General features: G+C 29.7%; 1 protein-coding gene across 1 annotated transcript; it reads left to right on the forward strand.

Moving 5' to 3' along the window:
* Positions 11,495-12,649, forward strand: LOC109344629 (transcription factor PIF3-like). Its single transcript, XM_019583387.1, has 4 exons — positions 11,495-11,796; positions 11,890-11,994; positions 12,126-12,181; positions 12,556-12,649. The coding sequence occupies exons 1-4, from the start codon at positions 11,497-11,499 to the stop codon at positions 12,647-12,649; spliced, it is 555 nt and encodes a 184-aa protein (XP_019438932.1). The 5' UTR covers positions 11,495-11,496.

A 19,570-nucleotide genomic window follows, 5' to 3' on the forward strand; every position in this document is an offset into this window, starting at 1 on the left:
CATATGAATATGTCAATGCACAAATAATGAGGGAATATATTTTGGTTGTTTTTGATTTGATTTGATATGGACATAAACACTTAACAAGAAACATAAACTAAGTATTAACAAATTCTTGAGGAGACAAGATCATTTTGAATGATGAAAGTATTTCTCAACTTCTTATGTATTTGAACTACTTAGACAAGTTCTTATGTTTTACTTTGATTAACTCCAAACACCAAGGTTTGAAATCCTCCTTTAGTGTATGTCTAAAATGATAGAATGATGATCACTTATATTCACTACTAAACAATACTACATCCACAAAGAGACTAGGTTGTCACACCCTAATCTTGGCTACTCTAATATTGAAGTAGTAATGAATATAAGATCTTAAGAAAAGTACGCTTAACTTGGCAAATTAACTAAGTAGTACAACTACTTCTTAGTTTATTTGTTAAGTGTTTGAGACAAGTAATTTTTCATGACTTGAAATCGGTTTTTAGGTGATCAATCTAAAAAGAGCATTAAGAACTTCTCAAACAAATAAGATTAACCAAAGCAGCAACTTGAATGATTAAAATTCAAATTTAGAATAAAAGAAGAAGAAGAAGAAATACATAATGAACTTTCAAATGAAATTATTAGGAGCATGAGCCATTCATCCGAGGATTGGATGCTTTAAGTTCCAAATGAGATTACAAAACAAATTTTTGCATCTCATTTGCCTTCTCTTTTCTCCTCTTGAATTATAAACTAAAAACTATAAAACTTACTTCCAAAAGCTTTTATGAACTGAGATTTCAAACTAAGAAATAAGAATAGAGAATTGTGTTTTTTATTTAGGGAAAAAGTCCTCTTGAATGAAGGAAATGCCTTCCTATTTGAGAATTTTTCCTGCCACCGCTGAGCTGCTTCTTTGCACTGCTCAACAGCTAACCAAACCCTTCAGCATGGGTTTGGTCACTTGGTCAAGTAGTTTGGTCACCTCCTTAAGCTTGACTCACCAAGGCTAGTTGTGAGCTACGAGACCAGATATGGTGAGCTACTCCTGAAAATCCTATGGTGGGCTACTTGAAGTGAGGTCATGCATGACTTCATGGTTTCTTGATGGCTAAGTTAATTTTGGGTGCACACCACTGAGCACACATGTGGCACCGCTAAGCTGTCTACTGGAGTAGCTTAGACTGTGCTGACTGAGACACGACTTGGTGCTTGCTGACCTGGTCAGGTGTCTGGTTCATCGTTGAGCAAACATGTGGCACCACTAAGCTGCCTGCTTGAGCAGCTTGGGCATGTGCCAGGCTTGTGTCTGTCAGTGCTAAGATTGTGTTCTGACCTGGTCAACGTAGCTTGGTCCACGCTAAGCTGCATGCTTGAGCACCTTGAATTTGACTTCTTTTTCTTCTTGGACCAGGAGTCTTTATTCTCTTTTCTTTTTCTTTCTAAATCGTACAAAATACATTAAAGAGAAATACAAACACAAATATACAAGATTGTGATATTTTATCCAAAAAGTATTGTTTTTAAATTGATTTTTCTCAATTATACTTAAGATAAGTGTCATAAAAATATATGAAATTTAGGTATGATTGCCACTTATCAGTAACCTACAATTTCTGGTGAATCACAATAGTCAGATTGTTGAGTAGTGAAAATAATATTTGTTGTTTGGTTATGTTATAAAATGAAGTTGTGAAGAATGAAAGAAGAAGACAGAAGCAACTAAATAGTCATTCTATTCCAAATTTGAAATTTAATAAATTTGAATATAGGTTGATTAAAATAACTTTATTTAATTCACATAGGAAGCTGAATTAAAAAAGAAATAGAAAAATAAATGTGAAAAAATGAATAATAAATAATGATATATTTGAAAAATAAAGTATAAAAAATAGATTCAGTTTGCAAAACATAAAAAAAAAATATAATTACAAGAGAAACTTAAAAGTTTAAAATATATGAAACGAAGAGTAAGTTTTATTTATAAAAGCGACAACTTATATAGTCATAGGTTAATTAATTCATTATATATACTATTATTATAAGAAAAGAAATCATAATAATAATAATATAGAAATATTGGGAATTGATAATTAGAAAGTGGAATTTTTTATTACCATATTTTGTCCTTACTAATAATTTATTTTATATGACATGACTTATAAATTGAGTAAAAAATGATGGAATAAACACTCAAAATATTATCTATCCAATAATAATTTTAACATCATCATTTTTATAAGCACTATATTTTTTTAATTATTTTAGGCTTTAGTCTATATAATTTAACATATTAAATTGATTGATCTAAAAAAAGTGAGCTAACACTCAAAACTCTTGTACTAAAAATCAATATTCATCATTATTAATGAAATTAGTAGTTAAACAATATAATTTTGTCTTCTCTATTTTACCATTTATAAAAATTTATATTTTTCATCTTATATGTTATTCATATTGTATCTCTAAAATTAAATATGTTATCACCAATAATAGATTTTATATAGTATATTTATCAAATCTTAGTCTATATCTAATTTAATTTTATTTATGTCAGTATTGTTGTACAATAATAAATTTATATAAGATATCATTTGTTAAGACCTCACTTGTGTGATGCGTACTCTCAATGCGTACTCTCAATGTTAAGACCTCACTTTAAGTATACATATAATTAAACAATATTACAACATTAATGATGTTGCAGAAGTGCCAGGGAAATTCAAGCTACAATGAATACAAGTCTCAAGGGGTATTAATTTTGAAAAGAAATGCTAGCAGAACATCAATGACTATAAAATGATTACCTTATATGCATCATCCATAACTTGTATCAACATTTGAAGAATATAATTTATAACATTTTAGAAGACGCGAACAATCAGAAGGTCAATTAAAACTTTCACTCTTTTATTGTGATTAAAGACTTGCAAAGTTTGTAATATTCCTTCTAAAATGAACCATTGTTTATTGTTGAGCTTAGAAAGAGTAGATATACAAATAATACTCGAATTGCAACAAATATGTTCATACATCAGCAAAGTTCTTGTATATATTTTCATCAATGGATATCCTTAAAGAAACTGCAAAAAACATGTTCATACAGATAGTATGTACAAAAGAAAATACAAAGAAAAGGGAGTAAGAACCAACTACAGTGACTGCAACGTAAAATTACATAAAGAAATAACATTAAAGTGAGGCACCCTATAACAACACTATAATCAAACAATGTCAAACATATGCAATGATGCATGAAGTTAGTGTATTATACAAGAGGATATTCACATTCCCAATTAGTATATCTCTCATGCAATGCAATATGCGATTCCACCAACCAATCACCATAAAAAAAATACAATACTTGAAGGCCAAGATCCTAGTGGGAAAGCAAACGGGAATACATATTACCCTAACAATGGCAAGTAACAATATCAAATGTTTTCTAGTACCTCTATCTAAGATGCTTACGTGGTAAGCCCAGTCCATTTTATGAATCCTCTCTATTGATCATGAAATGCACAAGGGGTGTCAGAGACTGCATAGTTTGCATGTAGGACTATCCTATGGCTTATAGGACCAAATGTTAGGTATCAGTGGCCTAAGAACACCTAGAGGGGGTTGAATAGGTGTAGTAGTTATCAATCACCGCTTCTTGAACCAAAACCCAACTGCTGGAAACAGTCCAGTTAATCGATTAACATCACGCTTTAATCGATTAACTATTTCACATAACAGAATGATCGAACATGCAAATTGCACAATTATTTAAACACAATTGAACAAATATAATACATATATTTTTACGCACAAATATTAAGCATATGGCAGTAAATAAATATCCAGAATATCAATTACAAATTCAATTTATAACGGCAAGAAACTTAAAGAAGATTAAGAGAGAAAGAACAGTGCACAAAGGATTTTTATCCTGGTTCGTTTGTGGTCCACTGCAAACTACATCTAGGCCTCCCCTTCTGATCTAGGGAGATTTTCTTCTTCACAATATTGAGATACAGTATGAATACACACACCAATTCAATTACAAGCACATAAGACGCTTCTTTCTTGAAATCTAGGAACCCTAAATCCTTGGTTTGACTCTACCCTTCGCCTGAGAAAACCTTTCTCGCGAAACAGCCACAGCCAAGATTCTTGTCCTCAAATCAAGACCTCCTAGCCTTGATGAAGAATCTCAATCTCTGTGGTGATCTCACACCAAGAGACTAATCCATAAATACACAAAAAACACGTTAAACAGCAAGGTATACTAAACACAATAATGCTTGGAATATTACAAGAAAAAGACTCAAAGACTAACCCACTTACTAATCAATTAAGCCATCAAGATTTATGTGAGTTAATCAAAAAACATACAGATAATCTCTCTAACAATCTATCTAATGCATGAGCATGTGAGCAAGATATGGATGGACATAGAATTATGCAAAACAGTAAGCAAATGATAGAAATCAAAACAGCATAATATCTATCTTCTCATGACAGCCCTATACAATATAATGCAATGCTATGGTTTTCTGAACGTTGCCTCTTATTTATAGCATGGTGTTTAGGCGGTTACATTCATTGCAAACAGTTAAACGGTTGAACCAGAATTCAGTTATAACAAATAACAGACTAGTTAACCGATTAAGGCTACCCGTTAATCGATTAACCATGCAACAGAATGACACAGAAAACAATTTAAACAGAAAACACTGATTTAACATAAAAGCAGTTGAGTTAATCGATTAAGTCACCACGTTAATCGATTAACTAGAACATTAATGCACATGTTTCACAAGGTAAACTTCTCATATGTTATGCACAATATATATACATGCTTTAACAATTATATTATGCCTAATATGCACATATGACATGTATGATTAATGCATGAATATACAATTAGCTAGATGATATGTCTCATGAATATGATATGACAATTAAGATGGCTTAAGAGACTAGCACCTAGGTTCACCTAACCTATACTCACTTACTACGGCACACATCCTAGACTACTTAGAATATAGACTCAATTTACGTCTTAGTCTAGATATGACCAAATGAGCATAAGGCATGTTGATTGTTGAGCCATATTCAAGCTTTAATAGAACTTTGTCTTCATCAAAACATACGCAGAGAAATGTTAGTGCTATCCTTGACACTTTGCACTCTCACCAAACCCTCACTACACTATCCGACCTACGCAATTCATCAAGGCATCTTGACGAATCACCATCATTGTCGCACTTTCCAAATCCGCAATGATATTTCAATCATCATATCTTTTCATTTTCTCAACTTCAACTACAAGAATGCAAAGCATGCTCACCAACCGAAGTTAGCCCATTAAATCTTTTAATCTAGGTTTTACCAATTTTAATTCAACAAATATCACATAAGTTATTCGTCTCAGCTCCAATTCATTTCTAGCATGCCAAGTCCAATGGATGAACTCAATACACTAACTTAATATCCAAGATCATTAGGTAAAACCCCAAATCTCACTACACTTTCAAGTGTGTGAATAGTCATAGGCTCTCATCAAATTCATTCTTTCCAAAAATATCACCTAAGTTAGTTGTCTCAGCCTCAATGCATTTTACTATGACATATACTTAGGGCGAGCTCTAGACACTAACTTAGTGATCAAATATCAACGTGCAAAACCTTAATTTCAACTTATGTATTTCCTATATCAATACAATAATCAATTTATATATATTTCAATCAATACAACAACCAACTTATATATTTTTCATATGAATACTACAATCAAGTTATTTATTTTCAATATTAATACAACAATTAACTTATACATTTTTTCATATCAACATAATAATCAACTTCTATATTTTCAATATCAATAAAGCAATAAACTTATATATTTTCCATATCAATAGAAGAATTAACTTATACATTTTTCATATCAATACAACAATCAACTTATATAATTCTCATATCAATACATCAATCAACAACATAATGATTACAATTGTGATATTTCCAAATTGCAACCTTTCCATAAACATTTAGAACATAAAACAATTGTCAATTTCATCACAAATACTCACATTCATTCATTTATGATTAATTAACTATATTTCATGGCGATATAATACCATAAGCGAGTACATCATATTGTGGTAAATACAAACAAATTCATAAACACAAATTTTCAAGCAAATCAAACATGCAAGACTCTACACATCGTTATGACAAAGATTAAGGAATCTTACATGGAAAACAAGTTCTCATGGTAGTTCCTAATCTACAAACTCTCCGACTTTTGAGGGAATCGAAGAGAAGAAAACTTCAATAAAAAACTCTAAGACCATAATGGTCTTCTCCCCCGCCTTACGCGTCTCATTCCTATGGTCAATTCTATCTTCTTTGATCCGCCCATGCCATTGTCCCATCCCAAAGCAAAATCACATTGTCTACGAGTCATTCCAATGCATCAATTCTTCCTCAGCACATTGGATGACCATTACCCAAAAAATAACAGAACAAAACTTAATTCTTCCTCAGCACATTGTCCCATTCTCAAACAAACTCACTTAAGTATTTAAGCTTTACCAATTCATATATATGGCAGAATAGACTTATAGTAGGTATCTTGTTAAAATCACAAGGATTCCTTGTTTAGTTTAAAAGAAGGAATGAAAAATATTCTTCTTTATTTTCATAAAGCATAGTTGTTGTTGCCAAATTGTTTGTTTAGAAAGAAGGGCAAGGAATTTATGAGTATAGAATAAAACAAAAATTCAACAAGGCAAAGGAAATAAAAGTTACCGTAGTAGAGTCTTCCCATTCCTCAACAGCATCATTCATGTTGTTTGCAACATGAGGAGAAAAGATAATTTGTTACAAAGAGGGAGAGTTGATGACACAAAAAACTTTAGGGTTGGCCTTTCTTATATAATATATAGGGAATAATAAATATACATAAAAAAGGGTAGGTGAAATTAATCTCATCTCCTAAGAGATATATGGTGGTCGGAGACTATAAATTGTTATATATTGTATATCATAGAAAAAGATAAGGTTGAAGCATCACATAATGGAAGGAAGAGCTAAGAGATTGTTTATAAATATATATAGTATTCAGAATAATATAATAATTATAATATATAAAAAACATAAAGCAAACATAGACTTATATATTTTGTTTTGTATTATAATAATATACATGATAATTGTTATATATTAATAATCTGTTGCATAATTAATAATATACATGATAATAATAATAATAATCTCATAGGTGTTGCATAATTATGGATAAAATGATAAAAAGATAAAAGTGTGATAATTTAATCTATATATTTTAGGATAAATGTTATGATACACATAATATTCAAATCAAAGCAAAATAATGTTGTGAAAATAAATAATATAGGAGATATTATTAGATATATTATTATGATAAAGATAAACACTCATCAAATATATTTTATGCCAATTCACTATGTATTAAAAAATATGTCAAAAGGATAATAAAGATCATTTTCTATCACTAGATATATTTTTGAAACAAACCAAATCTTAGAAGATAAAAGATTCAGGTGACTAAGGATAACCAATGGAGTAGCTTGTTTTTTAAATTAAACAAAATTATAAATTTATTGGATAATCATTCACAAGACATAAGTTTTATATTAATATACATGATAATTGTAACGATAATTATTATATATTAATAATCTCATAGGTGTTGCATAATAATAGATAAAATGACTAAAAGATAAAAGTGTGATAATTTAATCTAAATATTTAGGATAAATGTTATGATAAACATAACTATTCAAACCAAAGCAAGATAATATTATCAAAATAAATAATATTTGAGATATTGTTATATATATTATTATGATAAAGACAGACACTCATCAAATATATTTTATGCAAATTCACTACGTATTAAAAAAATGGCAAAAATATAATAAAGATCAATTTCTTAGAAGATAAAGGATTTACTTGACTAAAGATAAAAAATGAAGTAGCTTGTTTTTAAAATTAAACAAAATTATAAACTTATTGGATAATCATTATAAACTTAGTGTCATATATCAACGTGAAAAACCTTAATTTCATCTTATTATAAAGGTAAAATTGGAGATCATGTAATATCATAATGAGTAAATTTAAATATGTTGTGTCAATTATTAAATATTGGATAAGTAAGATAGATGTAAACCACATGATTCAAACATGTTAAATTTAATGGTTTAGTGTTTCATTTATCATATGTGATAAAAATGTGTTATTAAAATTAAAGGGAAAATTTTATCGCACAACTATAAGATATGCAATGTCATATGAAACATAATATTCAAATGTCAAATGTTAATAAGTGAATAAACTCAATATATTATATATGAAAATGTTGAATCGGATGAGTGAATAAAGATAATATTATTGAATAAATTAGGAAGAAATTTGAGTTAATACATATTGTAGAAAAGATAATAAAATTGTGCACCTTACAAAGAAAGAATAATAAATCAAATAAATGTTACTCCAAAGGGTAAACAAAAGAATCAAAGTAAAATTAGAGATCAAAATTTATGAATAAACATATTGTTGGATGAAAGAAAATTTATTAATTTCAATCACTAGAGTAAGACTCATCGTTCCATAGTCCTCAATATAATGTCGGCATAAGGAAATATATTAAAAAACTTACCCTTGTTATGATTGAGAGGTTCGTGTTGTTCACTCTCTCAAGATGAGCGTAGGTCTCTTTAGAATGTGAACATTGGATTTGAACATGATTTTAGATTGTGTTGTGATTGATGAATGGGCCAGAGACAAAACATCATGGAGGGAACTTAACCACCACGGTTGCTTAATTAACAATGGTTGAATAATAAAAAACCTGAATCAATTTCATTTCTCTTTCTTCCTGTCCCACTCTTGGGATTTATTTCAGGAATATAAATTATCTGTCTCGAAAAAACTAATATTTCTCATATCTCTAGTTAATAAAATTCTAATAAATAATATAAAAATACTAATTTTTATTTTTAGGAATTTTTTTATTTAAGTGATATTTTATAGTTGGTGGGCACCAGAAATGAGATAGTTTATATGTATTCTCGACTTATTCTCCCAACTTTCCTACTAAAATTTTGGTTTCTTCTTGTTTAATCTTAGATGCAGTCTTAACATTACTAGTACTTTTCATACTCTAACTTCCACTATTAATTTATCACATGAAATCTATTCCTTTTTCAATACTCTTTTGGTGATTATAATAATAAGATCCTCTATTTTTTCAAGTCATTAGGATTATGTATTTTATATAGACATTATTAAACAATGTATTAGTGTTTGACTGATGCTCTCAAATCTATTAATAATTTCATTTTATCTTATCATATAGTTTAGTTTCCTGATAAGGACTTTGTTTGGCTATTAAAAGTATGATTTTGTTCCTTCCAATTTATTATTGTTTATCTCTTTCTTACCATATTTTAAAATCACAGTGTTAGTTTTGTTTGTCTCATAGTGGATAGTGGGGCACTTGTGTCAGGTTTTCATGTCTTGAAACCTTATTTGGGGATGTCAAAGTCAAAGGTAGTTACTTAAGTAACATATTATCATGTCGGTTTTAGCATACATTACAGAGAGATCACATGTCCACTTATATCCAATTTTATATATTGAACCAATTACATATTCTCATATGAATAAAAGAAAATTTAAGAAAATAAAAAGTAAGATTCTAATTGATCCAGGAGAGGAAATGAAATATTATTAGAAACAAGTGATATTTGTTCATAGCAACAATGAAAATTTTGTAAGTTTGTGGGTGTGCTTCCTTAATTTAGTTGCATCCATTGATTCATTTCATTGCATATAGTTGTAAGGCATGGATAAAGGGGGACTTGATTCTAAAGAGAATAACACTATCATAGTCAATCAAATTGAGGACCATAGAATTAGATTTGTAGGTTTGGCTGGAGAACTGCGAATCAGTTCGTCAATATCGATGCATGGTACTTTGGTGACCCAAAATACTCTAATTCGTGTATTGATACCTAGTTCCAAAGGAACCACCATTAAATATGTAATTTTTCTCAACCCTGAGCTTTAAACTGTGACCAAGCGAATACGAATGAGAAACCATAGGAAAAAAATAGAGAAAGAGTAGAAGATAAAGGAGGAGGAGCCATTGAGAAAAAACCTGAAGAAGAAGAAGATAGAGGCAATAAGAAGATGAAGGCTAGGATTTAAATGAAATTAGGTTTTGATAGTATTGGGTAGAGTATTAGGCGTACCTAGATAACCCAAAATACTTTAATGAAACCAATTTAAATAAAAGTATTTCTTTAAAAAATACTGAATTATTTTTTCTAAAAATTTAAATTGACTCATTCCTTTAGTTTTCATTAATAAAAAAATACACCTAAGTGAAAATAACCAAATTATTAAATAATATTATATTATAAATTATCCAAATTAAATCAAAAAAATTAAAATAAAATATTTTAAATATATTATTAATTAATAGTTCACCGTAATAATATAAATATAAAAAACATATTGAATGTATTAACTAAATATATCTATAACGTACCCGTACTATGTAGCTGTACCCGTACAGAAGAGAACCGCGTATCATGCGACTATGTTGCGGACTGCATCACTGTGATGCGGCTGCAATATTGTAGTTGCGGTGACTTCGCAACCGCATTACACCGCAATTGCCTTAACGCAACCGCATTGGACCGCATCAGGTTGCATCAGACTGCATTCGATGTCAAAAATATGTTTACACTCATAAAATAATTCACAACTTAACAGCCGCAATCCGCATCGCAACGGCCATAATAACCACAATGGCGACCGCAACCGCAATTTAAAACAATGCTATCACTGTGTACTTGATCAATCTGCCATGTAAGTTCAAATAATAACTTTAATACAATCATATCCACTATGTGTGTGAATTCCATTATTTGATTTGATCTTTTTTTTACTCTTTCTTTTGTTCTTACCATCTTAGTTTTAAGTTGATTTTTGACCTTGCTTTTGTGGAATTTTTATGCAGACCTGAGAATGATTTCTTTGAGCTAGTTTGTGAAAATGGCCAAATTCCAATGTTGGGTCAGTCTTGTAGAGCTAGAAAGATTCCAACTTGTATGAGTTTACCAAATAAAGAAGTGTTACCTTAGTTGAATTATGAAATGGATGAGTCTTTGCAACATGACTATGGTTCTGATTTCTTACATGAATGATTTTACCTTATTGGATAAAAGTAGTTCTAATAAGGTACTTAGGGACTCTCATGGAAACTCATCAGCATCATTACATCAATGTCAAACATCATTTGCATCATCGGTTAGGTCTAGAGTATCGAATATAACCGAAAACAATGCAAGTAATGTTGGAGAAACCACTCAGAATCCATCTGCCTCAAGTGGTTTTTCTAGCTTAGAATGGAGAAGCAAGATCCAATTATCTCTAGCAATAGTGGAACAATAATGAATTTAGCATGTTATGGAGATATCTAATGTTGATTGGAAACCTTTGGAGCCAAAATCTGTTGAAGCGAACGCCGCTTTTTCTAAGCAGTTTGATCCTACTTGCAAATATGTTTCGAAGATTGATCGAACATCGAATTTAGTTCTCGGTGAAAGTGGCAGTAAAAAACAGGAAGTTGTTGAAAAAAGAATGGAGCCAGCAGTAGCCTCTTCCTCTGTTTGCTTTTGCAATGCTGCTAAGAGATGTTCACGTGATCCAATTCGAAGTTCGAAAAGAAAACATCGAAAAGATGAGGACCCTGAGGACCAAAGTGAAGTTAGTGTCTTAGAATTACACTATCTTATATGTTTAACTATTTTCTTACTAATTTTTTAGTGTTCCTTTATAAATTCATATACTTTTTTTCAGGATGTTGGGGAAGAATCATTTGGTGTTAAAAAGGTAGCTCGTGCACGAGATGCTATTGGTTCGAAGAGAAGCCGTTCGGCTGAAGTGCATAATCTATCCGAAAGGGTAAGCAATGCAAGACCATCTGCTATTTGTGTTTTGGTCAATATGAAACAATCAAATTTCCCTCTTAAGTGTATGTTATGATGTTTCTGCTTTATATGATATCTGGTGAAGTTTCGGATTAATTCATACAGAAGCGAAGAGATCGGATCAACGAAAAGATGCGTGCATTGCAAGAAACATCTCAGAAACTTCATAACATTATAGAAACTTCAATCATATATACTTTGTTTTGGAGGAATATGGAAGGTTTTATCAACATAAAAGCTCATCTCATCTTTTGTTTTCAGGACTTCAATCCTAAGCTCGAATGTGAAACATGATCTCTCACTAAAATTCATAACAAGCTATTGGAATGTTATTTATAAATATTTTTGTAATTTCAACTTCATGCATTGTTAATGTAAGTAAAAGGAAGTGCTACACCATTGTAGTAACTAAGATTTTTCACTTACATTAGAAGCTTTTAATTATTTCTTTAGGCAGCACCATAAGCTTAACTAATAGTGTAAAACTCTTAACACTATTCTTGAATCAAAATTAGGTGCTGCTTATGTATTTGGTTTTTCTGAAGGTGGATAAAGCTTCAATGCTGGATGAGGCAATTGAGTATCTTAAAACATTTCAACTCCAAGTTCTAAGTACTCTCCTTGTTTAATTCATCCTTTGAAAATTTTAGATAAAATACTCAGTTTAATTCTCGTATTTTTCGACCTTATCAGTTTAGTCTTTCAAAAAAGAAAAGACCTAAAATGGTTCCCAAAATTTTAAATGTAGGTCAAATTAGTATTTTTTAGCATGTTTTACAACACTTGGTATGAACTAATTTGATCCTAAAAAGGACTAATTTGACCCCATTTAGAATTTTTTGGGACTATTTTAGGTCTTTTTTTCGAAAGACTAAGTTGGTAAATTCAAGAAATATGAGAAACTAAAATAGGTATTTACTCAAATTTTTAATGTTTCAGATTATAAATGATCTAGTTATAAGGTGAGATTATTCTTATCTATTTACTCAGATTATGTCAATGGGAGCTGGTTTATATATATGCCTATAATGATGGTGCCTAAGGCAATGCAGCACTTGCAAGCTCCGTTTTCAAAATATTGTGGTGCCAATGAGATATACCTCTCCTATAAAACCCCCAACAAATTACAAAGGAAAAACCAACCAAATCCGAGACAAAGTAAGACTAAACTAATAGTAACACTCCCAACCTAATATCTTGTTAGAAATCCATTCAAGCCAAAATATGTTACTAGATTTCTTCTTGTAATCTATATCCAAAACTTAAACTTGATATCATCCACTAGATCCTCCATACAAGTTCCGTTGATGTTAAAAACTAAGGCATTCTTGTGGTCCCAAAGAGATTAAATTTAAACCGTCCAAATCACAAAGTAATTTTCTGTCAAAACTCAACATTTACCTGGGAAAATGTTGCATTAGGTGGACCTTACCACTATAAAGTAAAACCACTTCAAAGCCTAACCACAGGTAGATAAACTATAAAGTTTAATAAGAAAACTGACAAGAGAAAAATAAATGATCTACTATTTCTTGATGGACTTTGCACCGCACACAAAAAAGGTGAGTGTTGTTAAGGTTAGCACCCCTTTTGGCTAAGAGATCTTTAGAAGGAAGTCTATTCAACACAATCCTCCAAGCAAACCTCTGAATCTTCAAAGACGCCAAATAACTTTATAAGTACATTTAACTATATATGTCTTTGATACATCATGAATCAAAATCTAGTGGTGCTCTTCCTCCTCCTTAATAATAAAAAGACTAATAACATGTAGAAGCTCCTAAATCAAAAGTTTTCCCACTCAAAAGATTCATTCCTCCAATGTATTTGTCACTTCCAAACGCCCTCTACCCAATGCCCCAATTGAGAAATCAAAGCCTTTGTCTACATTCAAATTGAAAATCTCACAAAAAAGTCATTCAAAGGTCTATCACCCACCCAAAAATCCATCCAAAATCTAGTGCACCTTCCATTACCCGCCACTTTTTTAAAACAACATTCCATCCTCCCTTGTGCATCAATTAAACCACTTGTCGACCTCTTCAAATCTCCATACCAAAGAGAATCTGAAGGCCTATCTTCCCTTCCTAGATACTCATAAAAAAATTTAGGTCCATACTTAGATTTTAAAATCTTAACCCAAAGAAAATTTCTCCCACTTAAACATTATTATCTCTATTTACCTAGAATGGCTAAATTAAAGACTCTAAATCTTTATCATCCAAACCACCTCCCACACGATCGGTATATATTGTTTCCCACTTTACTAATGGGATCCTTTTTTGAACTCCATCATCTCCCCATAGAAAATCTCTTCCCGAGATCTTTGATCACACATCTCAGAGCTTTATAAAAGGAAAGAAGATATATTGGAAGAGTATTATTTAACACCATGTTGACCAAAACCACCGGCTCTCCAAAAGACATAAGTGATTCTCCAAGTTGCTAATCTCTTTGACATATTTGAATCACATATTTCCAGAACTCTTTCGGTCTCTAATCGACTCTCCCAAGAATTTGATAGGCCACACTCTCCTTTTACAATTTAAGAAACATGTCATGCCATATAGGTAAAGAGGAGAAAAATTTGTATAAAGACACATATAACACGTCACATTTAAAGACTAGTGTATTTATGCTTATTGGTATTATCATTTATAATTAAATTTTAATTAAAATTAAGTTTTTAATGTGTTGGCAAAATTTAATTGGTTGTCTCCATATACATACATCTCCATACAAGTCTTTCTCGGTAATGAAAAGATAAGTTGACTCCAACCTTATTATAACCAATTTAATATTTGTCAAATTTGGCTTTGAATATTGTGGACTTCAATGTTAGTAATCAATAATCTTCTGGACAAACTCAAAGAAAAATGTGCATTTCATTTTTATTTTTAAAAATAATGGGGCTTTAGTCCTTCTTTAATCTCTCAACTAAGGAACTAGCATTGGACCTAAATAATAAGCTCAATTTAATGTATGGTCCACCAAGACTAGCCAGTACCACATATTTCCATCACAAATAATGCCAATTATTTTTCTTACACAATCATTCTTTACTTCAGAGTAACTGGGGAACCAAGGGCACCCTTTAATTTACTATCATTTCCAACCATAGGAGAAATAAGGTGTTTGATTCATATTTCTTCTTAGGAGAAATATAAATTATTAATTCAAAACTGTAATATGCATAGGAGGAAGGTGTTTGATATCCAGTTAAATTGTTTTTTACAAATGTTTTTAGGTGAAAAATATTTATAGTTGGATTTTGGAGTTCAAGATTACCTGATAATCTGGTAATATAGTTTACTTTGGAGTATGTACCAAACAATAAGGTTAAAAGTTTAGTGTTTTTTTCTATCTCACCAGAAAAAAGCTACTTGAGACTATTTATGTTATTCTCAATTCATAATCCATAGTTATATAATTTTCTCATTTTTTACACGAATATTTTTTATAGCTAAAAGTTAAATTTAATATATTGATATTTATAATGGGTAAGATTTAACCCTTAATTTCCTTATTATTTCATGTTTTAAACTTTCTATCCTAATCATATGAACACCTTATGACTCCTTTCATTTACACATTAATTTCAATATATTGCATATCACATACTAAATTCGTCATAAAAAATATCTTACAATAATAATATAAAAAGTGATGAATTGACATATAAATATCCTACTAACCTTGGAGCATTTACAAATTATGGTTTTGAAGTGGTGACAACTATTTTTGCTTAAAAATTAATAACTAAACACACTCTATAAAACAAGATAATAAATCAAGAAAAAAGAAGAAGGGTATGATCCAGTCCTTCTAGACATGCGTGTTTCTTGAACAATTTTATTTTGACATGCATTAATTAAAGTACCACCCAACCATTATGTTCTGGCAGCGAATATTTGCCTCTATAGACTATAGTTTATAATAGAAAGCAAGTTCAAATTTTAATTAAAATAATGCTATTCCAATCATTTGCTATCAGATTAATTGATACCCATAAGCCAGAAACAAAGAATCAATTTTTGATTTCAGGGAACAAGAAGACTTAAAAACATTGGTTCAATTATGTAGCTAACCAACTTCCATTTAATTTTGTCACTTTATTAAATGAACCAATTGATTATAGTATTTTTGAATATGTGAATATCCATAGTACAACGAAGCCGACATATATTATAGACTTATAGAGGCAGCAAAATTTATGGAACATATAAACATTTTACCAAGTTTTGTAGTTTGACTTATTTAAACAGCTCATATAAGAAATATAAGATAAGCTTACAAATTAATGCATGATGAGATATGGAGATATATCAAAAGCATCTTCCAATTGAGGACTTAGTTTATATATAACTCAAATGCCATATTGGATGGCTGATGAATTTGGACATAGCTTAGGCCAAGGAAAGCACACAAGCATAGAAACAACACTATAACATGAAAGATATCAACATCATTAATTTACGAGAATAAAATATCTTATGGTATAAGAAAATAAGTTATATCATTTGGCTACTAATATCATGACATTTATCTTATTTAATCATTTTCTTCAAAAATATTTATAAAACTAAACAAAATAATATATATATATATATATCATATTTTTACTAGTTGTAGAAGATAAATTACTTCTGGTATAAGAAAATATTTTATTCTAGTAATTTAATATCATTCATCAAATTAATCTTTAAAAAATAAAAATTACATGTTTAACCTATGAATGTTTTATCTTTGCCTCATAATCATTTGCTCATTAATATTGTATGCCTATGCAATAGCTACCACTTAGATGAATTATGAATAATGTCTAATAATTTTGATCAACCATTTGGTACTATTTTGAAGTGTCACAACCCTTTTGTTATAACATTTTTCATAGCTAGTAAGAATTTATTTGTGAATCTTTTTGGGTGGTAGGAATTTTTTCTTTTTACGCTGGCTAAATATATTATTTTATAAGACACAAATCTAATAATAAAAGTATATAAGAGATGCTTCCACCCAATAACACCAAAATTGTGAATTTTGTTTGGGAGAGTTGTAACTAAAAATAGTTGGATAGGAACAAATGTAACAAAATAATTACATGATCAATTGCAAAAGAAAATAACTTGAAAGACAAATCTAATAATTTTGCTTAAATGTTCACTAACTATGAAAAAACTATCCACTAAAATATATTATCTCAAATAATAAATTCAGTTGATAGAATTGTATGATATAAAATTTGAGCACTTAGTTCAAACAACGGTTTTAATATCTTCCCACACCGATAACTTTTGTGAAGTCAGAATATTGAAATTGAAGAAATCCACAGCAAATTAAAAAGACACGTAATTTTCACATTGCAAAAATGATGAATCATTTGGATAGTTAGTTGAATTCCCAGTAATTCCTATGGAGAGAAATATTACCTTTAATTAACTTGCTTAGATGTCAAAAGTAATTTTAATTTGCATTTGTACCCAAATTATGAAACTTTTCCAAACTATCATGATTTTGAAAAATTATCCTCAAAAGTCCAAAAAGAAGAGAAATTCAGTTTTCTACCAAAGGGTATGTGGTAGAAAAGTTAGCTAAGAAAAGAAAAGGGCTATAGAGTTTGTAAAATTCAAGTATCAACACTAAATTAAGGGAACAAAAGAACCTAGAGAAGGTTCTATTATCCTCAATTTAATGTAGCATACTTTATTTACACATCTTGCTACTCTCAGGCTTTACTTTTGCAAAAGAAATTTACCATTCTTAAATCTTGTAGTTCATATTACTAATCTTAGCCTAGGCCAAGTAATTCCTTGAAATTTCACACAACTTTATAGTTTAACATACCTAGCTAGGTCACATGGTAATGGATACATTAAGTTCATCACACTAGAGTAGTTTGAAAAACATAAACGTAAAATATTTGTGGAATTATAATAGGCTAAGTAGAATTGGACTTAAACATGACCAGAGCTAGCATGTTTTCTAAAGTAAGGAACCCAATTCGACCTATTGGTAGTTATATATTGAATTTTAAGATATTTTCAAATGCTTGACTTGGCGTATTCAAGATCTAATTTGATCTATTTCTAGTCTGACCTACATGCTTAATTAAAAGCTTATAATCTATAAAGCCATTAAATAAGCCTTTATGTCTAAATATGTCAATAACCTAAATCAATTAATACATCTGTAAATTCGATTTTAGGTTTTCACATTTAAATAAGTCATAAAAATAAAAATTAGATATTATGAATCCATATTATTGTAGGAATATTCCAATCTCATTCGTGGAATAAGGGAATTGTGAAATATTACTAATGTAGATTAGGTTAAGAATTAACAAATATATTTTTATTTTTAAACATATAATATCATAGTCAGTATAGTAAGTTATAATATTTTAAGCACGAGTTTCGCATTTTGAAGCATATAAACTTTTTAAAAGTGTAAGTTTAACTTTTATATTTATCAAATATGATCGATTAAGTTAGACAGTAAATAAGTTAGACTATCAAATCTCATAAATTGACTCGACTTATTCTCACTCCTACCTCTATATATATATATGGTTAGAAGTGAAAACGTTACTAGCTAGCTTCAGGCAAAATTGGCATATTCCTACTTACCTATGAATAAGATTTCATGCACTGTCTTATTAGGGTAAGTACTTTTTCCTATGGAAATTTGAGCTCTAAAGAAAAAGCCTCCAAGACATTTCTAGTTTTCTACCTCTATTATTTTATTTCTTAGTTACTTTTCACATTTTATCTTTACACATATCTATGTACCGAATACTATATAATGAGATTAAGATTTATTTTGTGTTGTTGATTTCTACTCGTATCTCAAAAAATCCACTAAAAATTTCATAAAATAATTTAAAAATTGAGAAAGATGTCCAAGTCAATTTAGAATATAAGCTAAATGTTGAAATAGATAAAAACTAATTTTAAATCGAGAACATGTTGTAGTTATCCAACACTAGTCGAACGAATGTCGAAATACACACCGACGGGATCACCTCTATAGAAAAAGTGTCTCAAAACATTTTGACAATTGAGCAAGTAACAATAGATTTGATAACCAATTGAAGAGATTTGATCCTCAATTACACTATTATCAAAATCAGTTTGCGCTGGTTGGTGAACATATCTTAATATCAGTATGATATAATATTTATATCGATCATACAATTATATCGATCATATTTCTGGTTTCATTTAAAATTATTTTTTAATGAAAATGATTTACTTTTATCAAAATATTGGTCCGGAAGATCAAACATACAACTACTACATTTTTTATACATCTAGAATATGGTCTATCATATACATTTTTTAACAAGAAATATAAATATAAATAGTTATTGTCTTCTTTATTAATTTTTTCAACATTAATATTAATATAAAATATATATATATCTAACTTCACTAGTATACGACTTAATTAATGAACCACTGATTGAGGCACTGTACAAGTATATCCTGACGAGTTTGTTGACCGCTAATGTATTAATAACATTGCTACATTCTACTCGGTTGCTTCTAAGA

This window comes from Lupinus angustifolius, chromosome LG04 (assembly GCF_001865875.1).
Source record: "Lupinus angustifolius cultivar Tanjil chromosome LG04, LupAngTanjil_v1.0, whole genome shotgun sequence".
NCBI lineage: Eukaryota > Viridiplantae > Streptophyta > Magnoliopsida > Fabales > Fabaceae > Lupinus > Lupinus angustifolius.